The sequence below is a fragment of the Aotus nancymaae genome, unplaced genomic scaffold (genome assembly GCF_030222135.1).
Source record: "Aotus nancymaae isolate 86718 unplaced genomic scaffold, 86718_ANA_hifiasm-v0.15.2.pri h1tg000002l, whole genome shotgun sequence".
Lineage (NCBI taxonomy): Eukaryota > Metazoa > Chordata > Mammalia > Primates > Aotidae > Aotus > Aotus nancymaae.
The window spans coordinates 19,471,389-19,485,188 of NW_026988413.1; the positions used below are offsets into that span (position 1 = coordinate 19,471,389).

At 42.7% G+C, this 13,800-nt stretch overlaps 1 protein-coding gene across 1 annotated transcript in view; it reads left to right on the top strand.

The window, feature by feature from the left end:
- CREB3L2 (cAMP responsive element binding protein 3 like 2) overlaps window positions 1-13,800 on the top strand; it is a 136,333-nt gene that overhangs the window by 89,842 nt on the left and 32,691 nt on the right. Inside the window, exons 3-4 of the mRNA XM_064373111.1 lie at window positions 8,280-8,455; window positions 10,724-10,811. Of these exons, the coding sequence (XP_064229181.1) occupies window positions 8,280-8,455; window positions 10,724-10,811 (264 nt within the window). The remainder of the gene's footprint in view (window positions 1-8,279; window positions 8,456-10,723; window positions 10,812-13,800) is intronic.

Here is a 13,800-nt window from a genome sequence, read left to right on the forward strand (position 1 = left end):
ATGGATACCTTAAATTCATGGAGCTGTGTTCTCAGGTGGGAATGAACACAGTAGTCTGTGAGGTAAAGGTGAGCAGATACTGCTGGGGCAAAGTCACATGGGGTAAATGGGGCAGCCTGGAGGAGGGCAAGGACTAGGGTTTGATCTCTGCCTGATGGGAAGCAGGGACTGAGAAACATAGGATGGCGTTTTTTGGAGCTTAGAAGAAACACATAATAATTTCTCATGGCTGTTGTGTGAGAACAGTGAAAGTGTGCACAGATATAACTATCCAGGGAGAAGTGGAAATGTATATAACATGATGGCAAAGAAAAAAATGGGTTTTGAAATAATTTGTTAAAAACTGCAGCAAGAAGAGCACAAGATCAGATACGCTGAGGATGGGGCAGAGGTGAGTCAGAGATGGCTTAGGTTTTTGCTTTGCATCGTTGAAGAGATCTTGATGTTGACATGGTCCATGGAAGTGAGACTTGAAACTCACAGAGATGAGGTGCATAGCGGTGTCTTCCTCACATACGGTGTGAGCTGATGACGAGAACATCGGTCTGAATCATCGTAGAGTGGCTAGACCTGGAGATAGAAGAGGAAGGTGTGTGTATCTACTGGGCCCTTCACCATGCACGGCCATAGAGAGAAACTGACAGTGACTGGGGGGACAGACAGAGGAACAGTTGACCTCTTCCATCTGAAGCTTGGGTTTGTAATACACGCTATTTTGCTATTCCTCACCTTTTGGTGTTACCTTTTACTTTTTTCCAAACAGATAAAAAAAATGTTTTCCCTTTTTATTTTTTGAAAAAACTAAAATAATGATTTCTCTGTCTGCCTAGTCATTGCAATGCTAGATTAGTATAAGAAAGCCATGTTCACATTAATCTAGTGATTATAGTTACTTTGGAGATTCATGAATGAGAGTCATAACTTCTTCATTGAAGAAAAAAGGATGTAGTAAATATTTACAGCATGTAGTGGGCTGTAGTTTAATATGATTCTGACACACTTAACTGAATTCTTGCCCCTTCCCCAGCTTCCAGAGCCCAGCCATTGTATTTTTCCTTTAAGAGATTTTTACATTAAAAGATTTGGTCAAGATTTGCCAACTCCTTTGAAATTTTTCAAAGGGCAAACAAATGAAATGCTCTAGGATTTAGACGAGGCATGTTTATTTCATCTATAAAATTTCCTTTTCACTTTAGATATATTACATAAATAGTAAATGGATGTACAGTCAGCCCTCACTGTACTTGGGTTTTACATCCTATGAATACTGTATTTTCAATTCATGTTTGTTTGAAAGAATCTGCTTGTGAGTAGACCTGCAGGGTTAAAACCTGTGTTGTTCAAGGACAAACTGTGTATGTGTTTTTCTCATGTAAGTGGCAGTACCTCATCTGGTTTCTCTTTTTAAGAATAAATGACCATTCTCTCTATGTTCACATGTATATATATATATATATATATATATATATATATATGTGTTTGTATATATGTTATAAACAAAAAAGTATCTGACGCAGGTCTCAGTCATTTTAGGAACTGATTTTGCCAAGGTTAAAGACATACCCAGAGCAGATAAACACGGAATCACAGAAACAGTCTATGGCCTGTACCTTTCTCCACGTTGAGGACTTCAGTATTTAAAGAAAAAGTGGCTGAATGAGAAAGAGGGAGGGTATGGTAATCCACGTGTTGCAAGAGAAAAGGAACAGCTAGGGGAATAGTCCATTATGCATTCATCTTGTGCTCAGTAAATCAACACTTCTCATAAGATAAGATGAATGTTGAGCTGGGTGCTCATGACTGTGATCCTAGCACTTTGGGTGACTGAGGCAAGAGGATTGCTTGAGCCCAGGAGTTTGAAACCAGTCTGGGCAACAACACAGTGAGACCTCATCTCTACAAAAAATGAAAACAAAAATTAGCTGGGTGTGGTGATGCGTGCCTGTAGTCCTGAGTGGCAGGATCGCTCAGGCCTGGGAGTCCCAGCTACTTAGGAAGCTGAGGTGGCGGGATCGAGGCTGCAGTGACAGAGCAAGACTCTGTCTAAAGAAATGAAAAAAAAAAAAAGGTGAACAAAGAGTGTCTACCTGTGGAGATCTTTAACCTTTGATCTATAACTGTGCTTAGGAACAAAAGGAAATGACTCAGCTCTCAGCTTAATTTTTCCCTTTGGCATAGTGGATTGGTATCCTGAATTTTTATCTTCATTAAAAATAAAGATAATGCCAACTCGCAATCTGGTTTTTTTTTTCTTTCTTTCCTAGGAATCAGTATCCATTCAATGTGTTTGTCTGTGGCGCATATGGAAATGATGGACGATCTGCATTTTGGTGTTGCTATTATCTTGGCTTTGAGTTCATGTCTTTTTCAGTCTCTTTGTCCATCTTGATGATTTGGTAACTTGGCATCTAACCCCATTGCTCATGGCTGCTCCATTTGGTCTTCGGATATAAAGGACTTGCTTCTCACCGTGATCAGTGGCTTGTTTTTATTTTCTTGCCGACAGCTGAGCGGTGAAGCTGAGAAAATGTGCCAGTCGAGTTTGACCTTTGACAGGAAGCTGTTTATGGGGATTGTTCTTACTCTCCACACTATGCCCTGCTAAACTTACCAGGGATGTTTTTCGTCTGAAACAACACTTAAAAGACCTATTAACACAATTCGGAAAGATCATTTTTATTTTTTCCACTTGGTATCTCAGCTTCAAGTTTTAGAAATTAAAGGGTGTAGAATGTCTACTGACTCTTACTACATTGGTAGTTTAGCCAATAACTAAGACATCCAAGGATAATTCCAGTTCTAAGCCAGTGGTTCTACTGATCTATTTTGCCAATAAAATAAAACTACAAAAATAAGATCCTGGAGAAACAATGTGATACATATTCTGCTCTTTTCCCTCTACTCTGTCCTTCGCTAACACCTACTTCATAGGTTATGTTTATCATTTTGTTTTCTGTGATTTGGTATTTATTTCCATTGAGGAACAGAGTACAAGCCAACCCCCAATAGTTCAGAATGAAAGCTCTTTTCTTTCATTTCAACTGCCACTGGAATGCTGTTCTCCCCAAACTACTTACTGGCTGACTTTCTTCATATGAAGTCATTTCATATTTTATGATGTAACTAGTAGGTCTCATCAGCCAATCCACAAATGTTTATTGATGTGATCCATAGTTGATGGTTTAGAAGAATTATTTTGGAAATGTATGTAGTAATTTTATTGTAATAGATTCTAATGTAATGAGTTTAATTTGTTCTTCACACATTCAGCTATACTGTATCAGCTAGCTATGTTGCTGCATAACAAACCACCCCAAAACTCAGTCACTCAGTCATTTGTCATTATCATAGTCCACATGTCTGTTTCTGTGTGGGGGTCAGCAGAGTGTTTCTGCTAGTTTCAGCTAGATTCACTGGCGTCTCTAAGGTCAGCTGATAGTTGGCTGGTCTTGGCTAAGGTCCTCTAAGGGGGACTGTTCTATGTGGCTGTCATCCTTCTCCTGAGATCAATAGATCATCCTAGCTCATCTCGCGCTGATGGTAACGTTAGTTCCATCCTGCAAGCACATTCCAAAACTCTACTTGGATCACAAAGCTTACATACCAATGGCCACATCAAGCCGCTGGGCCAAGCTGTGGGTGGAGATCAGCCCATGGTGGGAGGACCCTGCAAAATTCTAAAGCAGAAGTCTTGGATGGAGGGAGGAGGAAGACCTGGAGCCAGGAATGCAAGTTATTTACGTAATAAGGGACTCATTGACTCTCACTGAGTCAAGGGCTTCTAAATGGCCCCTTGGGCAATTAGAGCCTCTATCCATTAATTACCAGCCTAAGGCATGAAGTAGAGCAGGCCTCGTCCCTGTGTGTTCATCCAAAGACAGTAGTGTTCCAACATTGGAAATCTAGAAGTACTATAAAATTTAAAGAGAAAGAAGAAAAAGTCATGCATGTTCTGAATGATTATCCAGAGATGCTTACTATTTGGCATATTTCTTTTGATTCTTTTATCACTTTCTTCTTTAATAGTATATAAATTTATATCTAGAGTTTTGGTCCTAATATTTCATTATAAGTCTTTCATTTGTAATTAAAAAGGCCTTATACATGTAATGTTAATGTCGGCATAAATATTCCATTGTATGGATGCACCGTAATTGACTTAACCTTTCTCCTGCTTTTTGTTTTTGTTTTTGCTTTTTTTTAAGACAGGGTTTCACCATGTTGGTCAGGCTGGTTTTGAACTCCTGACCTCAGGTGATCTGCCCGCCTTGGCCTCCAAAGTGCTTGGATTACAGGCGTGAGCCACCACACCCGGCCTTCTCTTGCTTTTTAATGTTTTGGTTATTTCCAGTGTTTTGTGATTATAAACAATGCCATAGTGAGCATTATGTATGCATAATCTTTATCCACATATAAAGTTTTCTTCTTAATGGGAAGATTACTGGCCAGAGTGCAGAGATCTGGGTTCTGCTTCTAAGTTGCCATGTGACCTAGGCCTGGGTGTCATGTTCCTCATCTAGAAATGATAGACTGGGTATGGTGGCTCAAGCCTGTAATCCCAGCACTTTGGGAGGCTGAGGCGGGTGGATCACCTGAGGTCAGGAGTTCAAGACCAGCCTGGCCAACATGGTGAAAACCTGTCTCTACTAAAAATACTAAAATTAGCCAGGCATGGTGGCACACGCCTATAATCTCAGCTACTTGGGAGGCTGAGGCAAAAGAATCACTTGAACCCAGGAGGCGGAGATTGCAGTGAGCAGAGATCGCACCACTGCACTCCAGCCTGGGTGATGGAGAGAGACTCCATCTCAAAAACAAAAAAAATAGTACCTTTGAGCTTGATGGTCTTAAACCCCTTTCTAACTCTAAAGCATCTTTCAGGATCAAGGACTAAATTGTTGTACTGGAGTGGAAGCATGAAAGCAACACCAGCTGTTTGTCCTCAAAAAAGCTCAGGGGAGGAGAGGCCGCTTCTTTGGGTTTACTCTTGAAAATGTATAGTTATCCTTGAGAGAAAAGGTTTCCTTTTACAGTTCAAGTACCATCGCTTGCCCTGTAGTTTCCATTCCCTGAGGCAGCAGTGATGATATTTGTATGTTTCTAAAGAGGGCTATAGGACACTGGGCATTAAGAATATCAACGGTCCTGACCTCATTTTACGAACGTGCACGCTTTGAGAATGGCCTCGCTAGACTGGAAGACCTGATCCTGTCACCCATCTTCATTGTGTCTTATAATTTTGTATTCACTTTTTGTTTTACTTTGCCTTTTCTTTTGTTTGCCTTGTGAATTAAGTTTCATCACAGTCACCTTCACTGCACAGTCGGGGGGGATCTGGCCTTATCTCACAATTTCCTGAATATTGTGTGCACCCTTTTTCTCAGGGATGCTTCCTTACCGCCCTGAGGCTATATTTCATCTTATCATCAACTTTCTGCCAGCCTCTGCCAGGGATAAATACTGCTCAGTGTGGGCAGGCTTTAAGTGTTGACTTCAAAAAGGAGAAGCATAGCCGTGCCGGGTGGCTCATGCCTAATCCCAGCACTTTGGGAGGCCGAGGTGGGCCAATCACCTGAGGTCAGGAGTTCAAGACCAGACTGGCCAACATGGCAAATCCCTGTCTCTACTAAAAATACAAAAATTAGCTGGGTGTCGTGGCAGGCACTTGTAATTCCAGCTACTCGGGAGGCTGAGGCAGGAGAATCGCTTGAATCTGGGAGGCGGAGGTTGCAGGGAGCCAAGATCGCACCACTGCACTCCAGCCTGGGCAACACAGCAAGACCCTGTCTCAAAAACAAAAAACAAAAAAAGCAAAAGCATCACCATGTCATTGCTGAATGGAGGAAATGGGATCTATGCTGTCTCTGTCTCTCCAACCCTTCCCTGACTGTCCTAAGTGGGTGTTCTTTGCAGCAGACAGTGTCTAGTTCCTAAATTCCCTCGGGGAGAGGCAACAGAATCTTTTGGCTCATGGTTTAGTTGCTTCTTCTCTGGGCTGAGCTGGGGCGCCGTCTGAGTCCAGTACAGAGTGGTCTCCCTCCTCTGGCCGCCATCAGAGGGCCCTTTGTTCCTTCGCCCTCCCCCTTCACCAAGATGTGGCCCACACCCCATGAAGGATGGAAATCCCCGTCACACCACAGCACTCAGCGGCCCCACTCTAAAAGCAAAACATCTTCCACCAACAGAAGTCCTGCTCATCCTGTCTTTATTTCTCCTTGGGAAATAAATTGGGGCTGGGATAACTCCTCAGTGATAATTGGATTTAGTGGGGTAATCATTTGCCTTGAATATGAACCTGTTTTTGTGCTTGAAGGAAGTTGCTTATGAAACATAATTTTAACTTTTTAGTTTCTGTGTCTGCCCTTCCCTTCCTCCTAGCGGTTCTGAATGATTGTACTTTTTCCTAAGAAAACTGGACTCACATTCTTGAATGTAAAATAAATTTATAATGTGAATGACTTTGCTCCCCTGACAGTCATGGGTCACTAAGAATGTGAAATGTGGTGTGTGTGTTTAAGCATTTTGATAAAGCAAAGGAGCATATGTCTTTGCTTTATCTGAGTCTGATTTTGGTAAAACTGGTGTCAACTAAGGAATGTGGACTTTGGCTTGCTTTGTCTTGTTCTGTGGCTGTTTCCACTCCCCTGGTCTTTTCCTTTCTTTCCCACCTCCCTGCTTTTCAAGGGCAGTGCTGAGACGCGAGCTCCAAAGCAATTTGTTAAGAATTACAGGGTACCACGGCTGGGTGCGGTGGCTCATGCCTGTAATCCCAGCACTTTGGGAGATCGAGGCAGGCAGATCATGAGGTCAGGAGATTGAGACCATCCTGGCTAAACCTCGTCTCTACTAAAAAAAATATAAAAAATTAGCCAGGTGTGGTGTTGTGCGCCTATAGTCCCAGCTACTCGGGAGGATGAGGCAGGAGAATCACTTGAACCTGGGAGGCGGAGGTTGCAGTGATCCGAGATTGCGCTACTGCACTCCAGCTTGGGGGACAGAGTGAGACTCTGTCTCAAAAAAAAAAAAAAATAACAACAACAAAAAAAACAGGGTACAACTTAGACTCTGAGAAGAATATACATTAGGTGACAGGCACTCTGTCTGTTCAGTCTTGTCTCTCAATTGTTATCTAGCCCCAGGCCTGGTGATAATCAGGAAAGTCAAGACAAGACCCCGCTGTTTTCTCCCGAAGAGTATTTAGTACATTTCAGCAAAGGGCAGATGGTTATTACAAACCAGTCTCCCAAAGGGCTGAGCAGAGTTTCTGGAAGTCTAAGTTAGGTTTAAGGCCTAGGTGGGATCACAGTGAAAACAGAAGAGAACCAAAAAAAAAAAAAAGGAGTGAAAAAATATCAAAAAACCAAATGACTTTCCTTTGGGGAGAAGGAGAGAGAGACCTACTCACCATGCTCACATTCTCTCCTGTTGGTTATCAACCATTTCCTTGCTTCTCCTTCTCTCTCTCTCTCTCTCTCCCTCCCCCCCCCCCCCGCTTCACTTCTTCCTTCCCTCTCCTCTCCCCTTCCCTCCCTTTTTCTCCCCTCCCCTCTCCTCACCTCCTCTCCTCTCCCTTCCTTTTCTCTCTCTTTCTTTCTTGACAGGGTCTCTCTCTGTTGCCCAGGCTCTGGAGTACATTTACATGATCAGAGCTCACTGAAGCCTCGACTTCCTGGCTCAAGCAATCCTCCTGCCTCAGCCTCCCAAGTAGCTGGGACCACAGACACTCACCATTGCACCTAGCTCATTAAAATTTTTTTTTTTTTTTTGTAGAGACAGGGTCTTGCATTGTAGCCCAGGCTGGTGCTGAACTCCTGGGCTCGAGTAATCCTCTTGCCTTGGCCTCCCAAAGTGCTGGGATTATTGGCGCCAGCCACTGTACCTGGCTGTTTTTTCCTTTCATGTTTTTAAATGTGCTTATTTATTTATTTTTGAATAGATAACACATTTACTCGATTTGACAACCAAAAAGAGTAGCTCATTGCACATCCAAAATCCTCCCTTCTATTCTATTCCCCATCAACCCAGTCTTCTTCCTGCTTTTCCCAGGAAGCCAAGTTTCTTTCTTTTGAATGGATTCCTTCCAGAGTTTCTTTAGGCATGCTCACATGCAAACAAATACAAGTATGGATACTTACTTTGCCGTTCATATCTCTCGATCTTTTATTCTACTCTCAGTCATGCTTCACTGAGCTTTTTGGGGGAGAAAGACCAGTGCTTGCTTGTTTTGCTTAAACCTGATGCCCCGAACAAGTTCACGTGTGTTCGTCTTTTTCCTGCAGACGAGGTGGAAAGTGAGAAGTGGTACCTGTCTACAGACTTCCCTTCAGCAACCATCAAGACAGAGCCCATTACAGATGAACCACCCCCCGGACTCGTTCCATCTGTCACTCTGACCATCACAGCCATCTCCACCCCGTTTGAAAAGGAGGAACCCCCTCTGGAAATGAATACTGGGGTATGCTCAATTTTCTTCCGTATAAACAGGCTGGATTAAAAGATACGGATTCTCGTTCTCCAATAAGGTGTTTAATCTTTTTGGAGTTAGCGGCTATGTACATTTAAGGACGTGCGACTTTGTGTGTGTATATATACGTAGACATTTAATAAGGGTATGTCGATTTGGTGCCAGCTTCCTTTAAAGCCGTTGTTCAGAAAAAAATCAGTAGCTAAGCTGATTTCATTCCCTCTTTGATTACTGTTACAAAATAAAAAAACACAGAAAATATCTATGGTAAAAAAAAAAAATTCTCCATGACACTGATTTTTTAAGCAATGGAAAGGGAGTGGTGGAGATGATGATACAATCCATGGCTTAGAGTATGTGGCCGCTGGGAATGTGAGCTCCTGTGTAATATTTTACTTTCCTAGTGAGATGCTGAGTTGTTCTTACTCAAGTCAGGAACGTCCCACCTGTTGATTCATTTAATAAAATGAATAATATTAACAATATTAATAACACTATAACAATGTAAATAATATTACTAGTAATAATATCACTTATTATTGTGTTACCCATGGAACGCATAAGAAATAAGGATTTTTCCTTACTGGATTCCATGCCTATCACAAGTAGAATTTAATTCTACTCTACCTTGTTTCTGGGTGTTTCCATTGTCTGGCCACGGACCGGCATCATATTTGTACATCTTCTTGCAAGTGTTGGAAGCCTGTCTTAGCTCTCCTTAAGTTCAAAGCCTCAGGTTATAAACAGTACTTCATTAACATTCCTTAGTCAGATTTCTTGTGAGCGAGATATAGTGTCTACCTGTAGCCGGGTGTGGTGGCTCACGCCTGTGATCCCGGCACTTTGGGAGGTGGAAGCTGCAGTAAGCCGAGATCACGCCACCACACTCCCGCCTGGGTGACAGAGCGAGATTCTGTCTCAAAAAAAAAAAAAAAAAAACAGATATAGTATCTACCTGTTCAGAATAAGGTAACACAGAAGCAGTAGAGTCATAAAAGTGTTACTACGTACTCACCTCTTAGTCCGTCTATGTAGATGATGAAGGGTTGTAGACAGAGGCCTCTGCAGCTGTGCTAGGATTCCTTTCTCAGTAACTATTTAAGTCTCTTTATTGAGTTGGGCTCCCTGGGTCTATATTACTCTCCTTGTTCCACGGAATTTTAGTTGAGTTATTTAATTTATTTATTACTTCTTTTTTTTTCCAGACAAAGTCTCACTCTGTTGCCCAGGCTGGAGTGCAGTGGCATGATCTCGGCTCACTGCAACCTCTGCCTCCCGGGTTCAAGCGATTCTTGTGCCTCAGCCTCCTGAGTAGCTCGGATTACAGATGTGGCCACCAGGCCTGGCTAATTTTTGTATTTTTAGTAGAGATGGGGTTTTACCATGTGGGCCAGGCTGGTCTTGACTCCAGACCTCAAGTGATCCACCCACCTCTGCCTCCCAAAGTCTTGGGACTACAGGTGTGAGCCACTGCACTTGGCCTGGTTGAGTTATTGTAAAGTATGTAACTAGCAAAGCTCAGACACATGGCCTTGCCCCCATGTATGGGCCAGATAACTCTTTTCCTTTCCCTACCAGGCATCTTATGATTAGATGTCATCAGTCATTAGGAAGCCTGGAGAGAAAGGATGTGGCTTGCTGCACAGTCCCTACCCCAGGGCAAGCTGGTGGAGGCCTGAGACGCTTTCAAAATGTACAGAATATTTTGTAGTAAAATCCCTTTATAGTACCACGAAAACATAGAAAAGAATATTGATATACTCTTGGGGTTGAGCATTTGGCTTTCAGCTTTAGAGTTCTGAGCGTCCTTTTCTTTTTCTTTTTTCTTTTTTTTGAGATAGGGTCTCACTCTGTTACCTAGGCTGGAGTGCAATGGTATGATCATAGCTTGCTGCAGCCTCAAATTCCTGGGCTTAAGTGATTCTCTCGCCTCAGCCTCCCAAGTAGCTGGAATTGCAGGTGCATGCCATCACACCTGGCTAATTTTTGTGTTTTTTGGGGAGATGGTGTCTCAGTATGTTACCCAGGGTGGTCTCAGGTAAGTTCTGAGGGTCCTGTCAGCTGTAATATCAAGTTTGGCAATGAGAAAAATGTTAAGAACTAAAATGACTCCCTGCCAGGGGAGCTGGCTACACTCAGCTATTCTCCAGAGTAGTCAGGTTGTCCCGAGAGGAAGACAGAGTGACCAATAGCTCTCCTGAGTGGGTCTTCAAGGCTGTGACTGTTTTTTAAAATCTGTGTTTGAAATTCTTTTTCCAGGTTGATTCCTCGTGCCAGACCATTATTCCTAAAATTAAGCTGGAACCTCACGAAGTGGATCAGTTTCTAAACTTGTCTCCTAAAGAAGGTCTGTGTGCCCTCCCTATGTCCCTTTGGGTAATGGATATGGTCTCTGAGTCTACAGAGAGAGGGAATAAGGAGAGAGAGCTGAGATGAGTTTGTATCACAGGTGTAGCTGGCTTTATGAAACAGCTCTGTTCTTAATAACTAAAAATTTTGCTTCCAAATAAAAATTTTGAAAGCTAAATACAATTTTCCCATATATGCACATGATTAATTTCCAGCTAAGTATGCACATGATTAATTTCCCATATATGCACATGATTAATTTCCAGCTACTTTTACTTCTAGCCAGGGTGATTTTTTTAAAAGCCTTTATGGACTGCTGCTACAAACACTCTCAAACAAGAGAACCATAGCCCTTATTTATCCAGGGGCAAACCCTATATAGCCCCACAAATAACCAACAATCTACAAAGGCACCTTGCTTGTTTAAAACAACTCTCGTTTCAACTCTTTGTGAAGTAAATTTACAACTAATTATGTGGCCAATTCATTGTTTGTAAGCATTGACTTTGGATGACAACTGTTGCAGGGAGCCCCTATCCATTTGGTTATGTTCATGGCTTACAATTGTGCATCTTTTTGGGCTACTTAACATCCATCCATTTAGAATTAACTAATGTCATACTTGAGCTTGTCATACTTTTTTTTTGATTTGTTTTTTTGAGACAGAGTCTCACTCTGTTGCCCAGGCTGGAGTGCAGTGGCATGATCTTGGCTCACTGCAACCTCTGCCTCCCGGGTTCAAGCAATTCTCATGTCTCAGCCTCCTGAGTAGCTGGGATTATAGGCGCACGCCACCACACCCAGCTAATTTTGGTATTTTTAGTAGAGACGGGGTTTTGCCACGTTGGCCAGGCTGGTCTTGAACTCCCGGCCTTAGGCAATCCGCCCGCCTTGGCCTCCCAAAATGCTGGGATTATAGTAGGCCTAAGCCACCGCGCCTGGCCAAGGTTGTCATACTTCTGCATTTCTCTTTCTCTATATCAATTTCTTTCTGAGTTTCTCCCTCTTTCTTCTGTGAAGCCCATAGTTTAGAATCCTGGATGCAGACTTCTGAGCATCATAAAGTCTGTTGAAGCTCTCTGCCTTGTTTATGCAAATTCTCCCAGATAGATCCTGCTCTTCTCACTTCTGTGCCTTTATTCATGCCATCACTTCCCTTTTCATTCATGCTTTTTATTTATTTACTTATTGTTTTTTTGAAACAGGGTCTCACTCTGTTGCCCAGGCTGGAGTGTAGTAGTGCAGTCATGGCTCACTTCAACCTCGTAAGCTTCAGCGATCCTCCCACCTCACCCTCCCAAGTAGCTGGGACTACAGGCATGCACCACCATGCCCAGCTGAATTTTGTATTTTTTGTACAGCTAGGGTTTCACCACATTGCCCAGGCTGGTCTCAAACTCCTGAGCTCAAGTGATCCTCCCACCTTGGCCTCCCAAAGTGCTAGGATTATAGGCATGTGCCACCTCACCTGGTCCCATTCATATTTCAGTACAAATTTCAAAGTACAGTTCATTACTGTGGTCAAAAAATAAGAAATTGGCATATACAGTTGCCACCAAAAATCTGTATGTGCTACAGTGTATAAATATGAGGATTCTGTTAGAAACTAACTCAGGATTTGATTTGTAACAGTGTAATCAGGGTTGGCCCTTTTTTTACCTTTATTATCAACAAAGAAAGGATTACATTTTAAAAGTTAATAGTACTGACTAGAATCCATATTGAGACACTATTTCTTTTCACTGAGTGACAGACAGTAGTGCCTTTCAGCTTCATATACTGCTTCAAAGTAATTGCTTTCATTTGTATAATACCGGTTATGACTATCAAAGGCATCTTGCTCTTTTAATTTATGCTGTGATGTGGTTCAGAAGTGTCATCACCATCACAATGAATCCCGTAGTGGCTTCTGAATCCGGGGTCACTGGAGGAGAAATGTTTCAAGAATACAGTAAAGGACAGCCCTTCCTCATTATCCTGGATAAACAGAGATAAGGAAATTCAATATCCTTGACCACATCAGTTTCTAGGCAAAGTGGCTTGTTGTCCCCAGACCTTGCAGTAACCCAAGAGCGGCATTTCAAATGATATTTAGAAATCTGATCCTGAGGCGCCTCTGGGCCAGATCTGTAGCTCTTAATAGGTAGGAAAGACAAGATTTAAGTTGCTTCACCTGCTTTTCTTGTCATTCTCTTTCTGTCTTTTGTGGGGTGCCCTCTGCTTGGACAGGAGAACAGTATTAGAATAATTCAGCCCCTACCGAGTGAAAGGGACAGGGTAGTTCTAGGTACTCTGGGCTGGTTCTTGGGAATGTAACAGCAGAGTCCCTATTAGGTTTGTCTGCTTCCCGTTTTATTTATTTATTTATTTTTAAAACCATGAACTGCTGTAATATTCATGACCTTAGGGAAACCTTGATTAACACTCTTAGGACTCCTAACCCTACTTCTTAGCCAAGCACCTGCCTATTTAAGGCACGTGCTTTCCTTCTTGGGCTGCCTGCACCTGTGGCAGGAGCAGTGGGAATAGCATGTCTAGGATTATTTTAGTATATTCTTTAGCTTTATGAGTGCCCACAGAGAATAAAAAGCCCAGGGACCTCTTTGGCGAGACTGGCAGAGAAAAAGGGAAAGAAGAAACATTGAGAGAAAAGTAGTATATGATATGGCACAAAGAGAAAGAAAGGGTGGGAGAGAGACAGGGAATGACAATGAGAGAAAAAGAGAGAAGAAAGAAAAGCATGCCAGGGACGGGGGGACCAGGGTTGGCTGAGGGGGCATCGCCTGTGGTGGCCTCGGCTATTCAGGTATTCCTGCAGGAGAGAGCTGCTGGCTGCTGCTTGTCCTCTCCGAGGGCAGTCTTAGTCCGTTTTCACACTGCTGATAAAGACATACCCGGGACTGGGTGATTTGTAAAGAAAAAGAGGTTTAATGGACTCACAGTTCCACGTGGATAGGGAGGCCTCACAATCATGGCAGAAGGTGAAA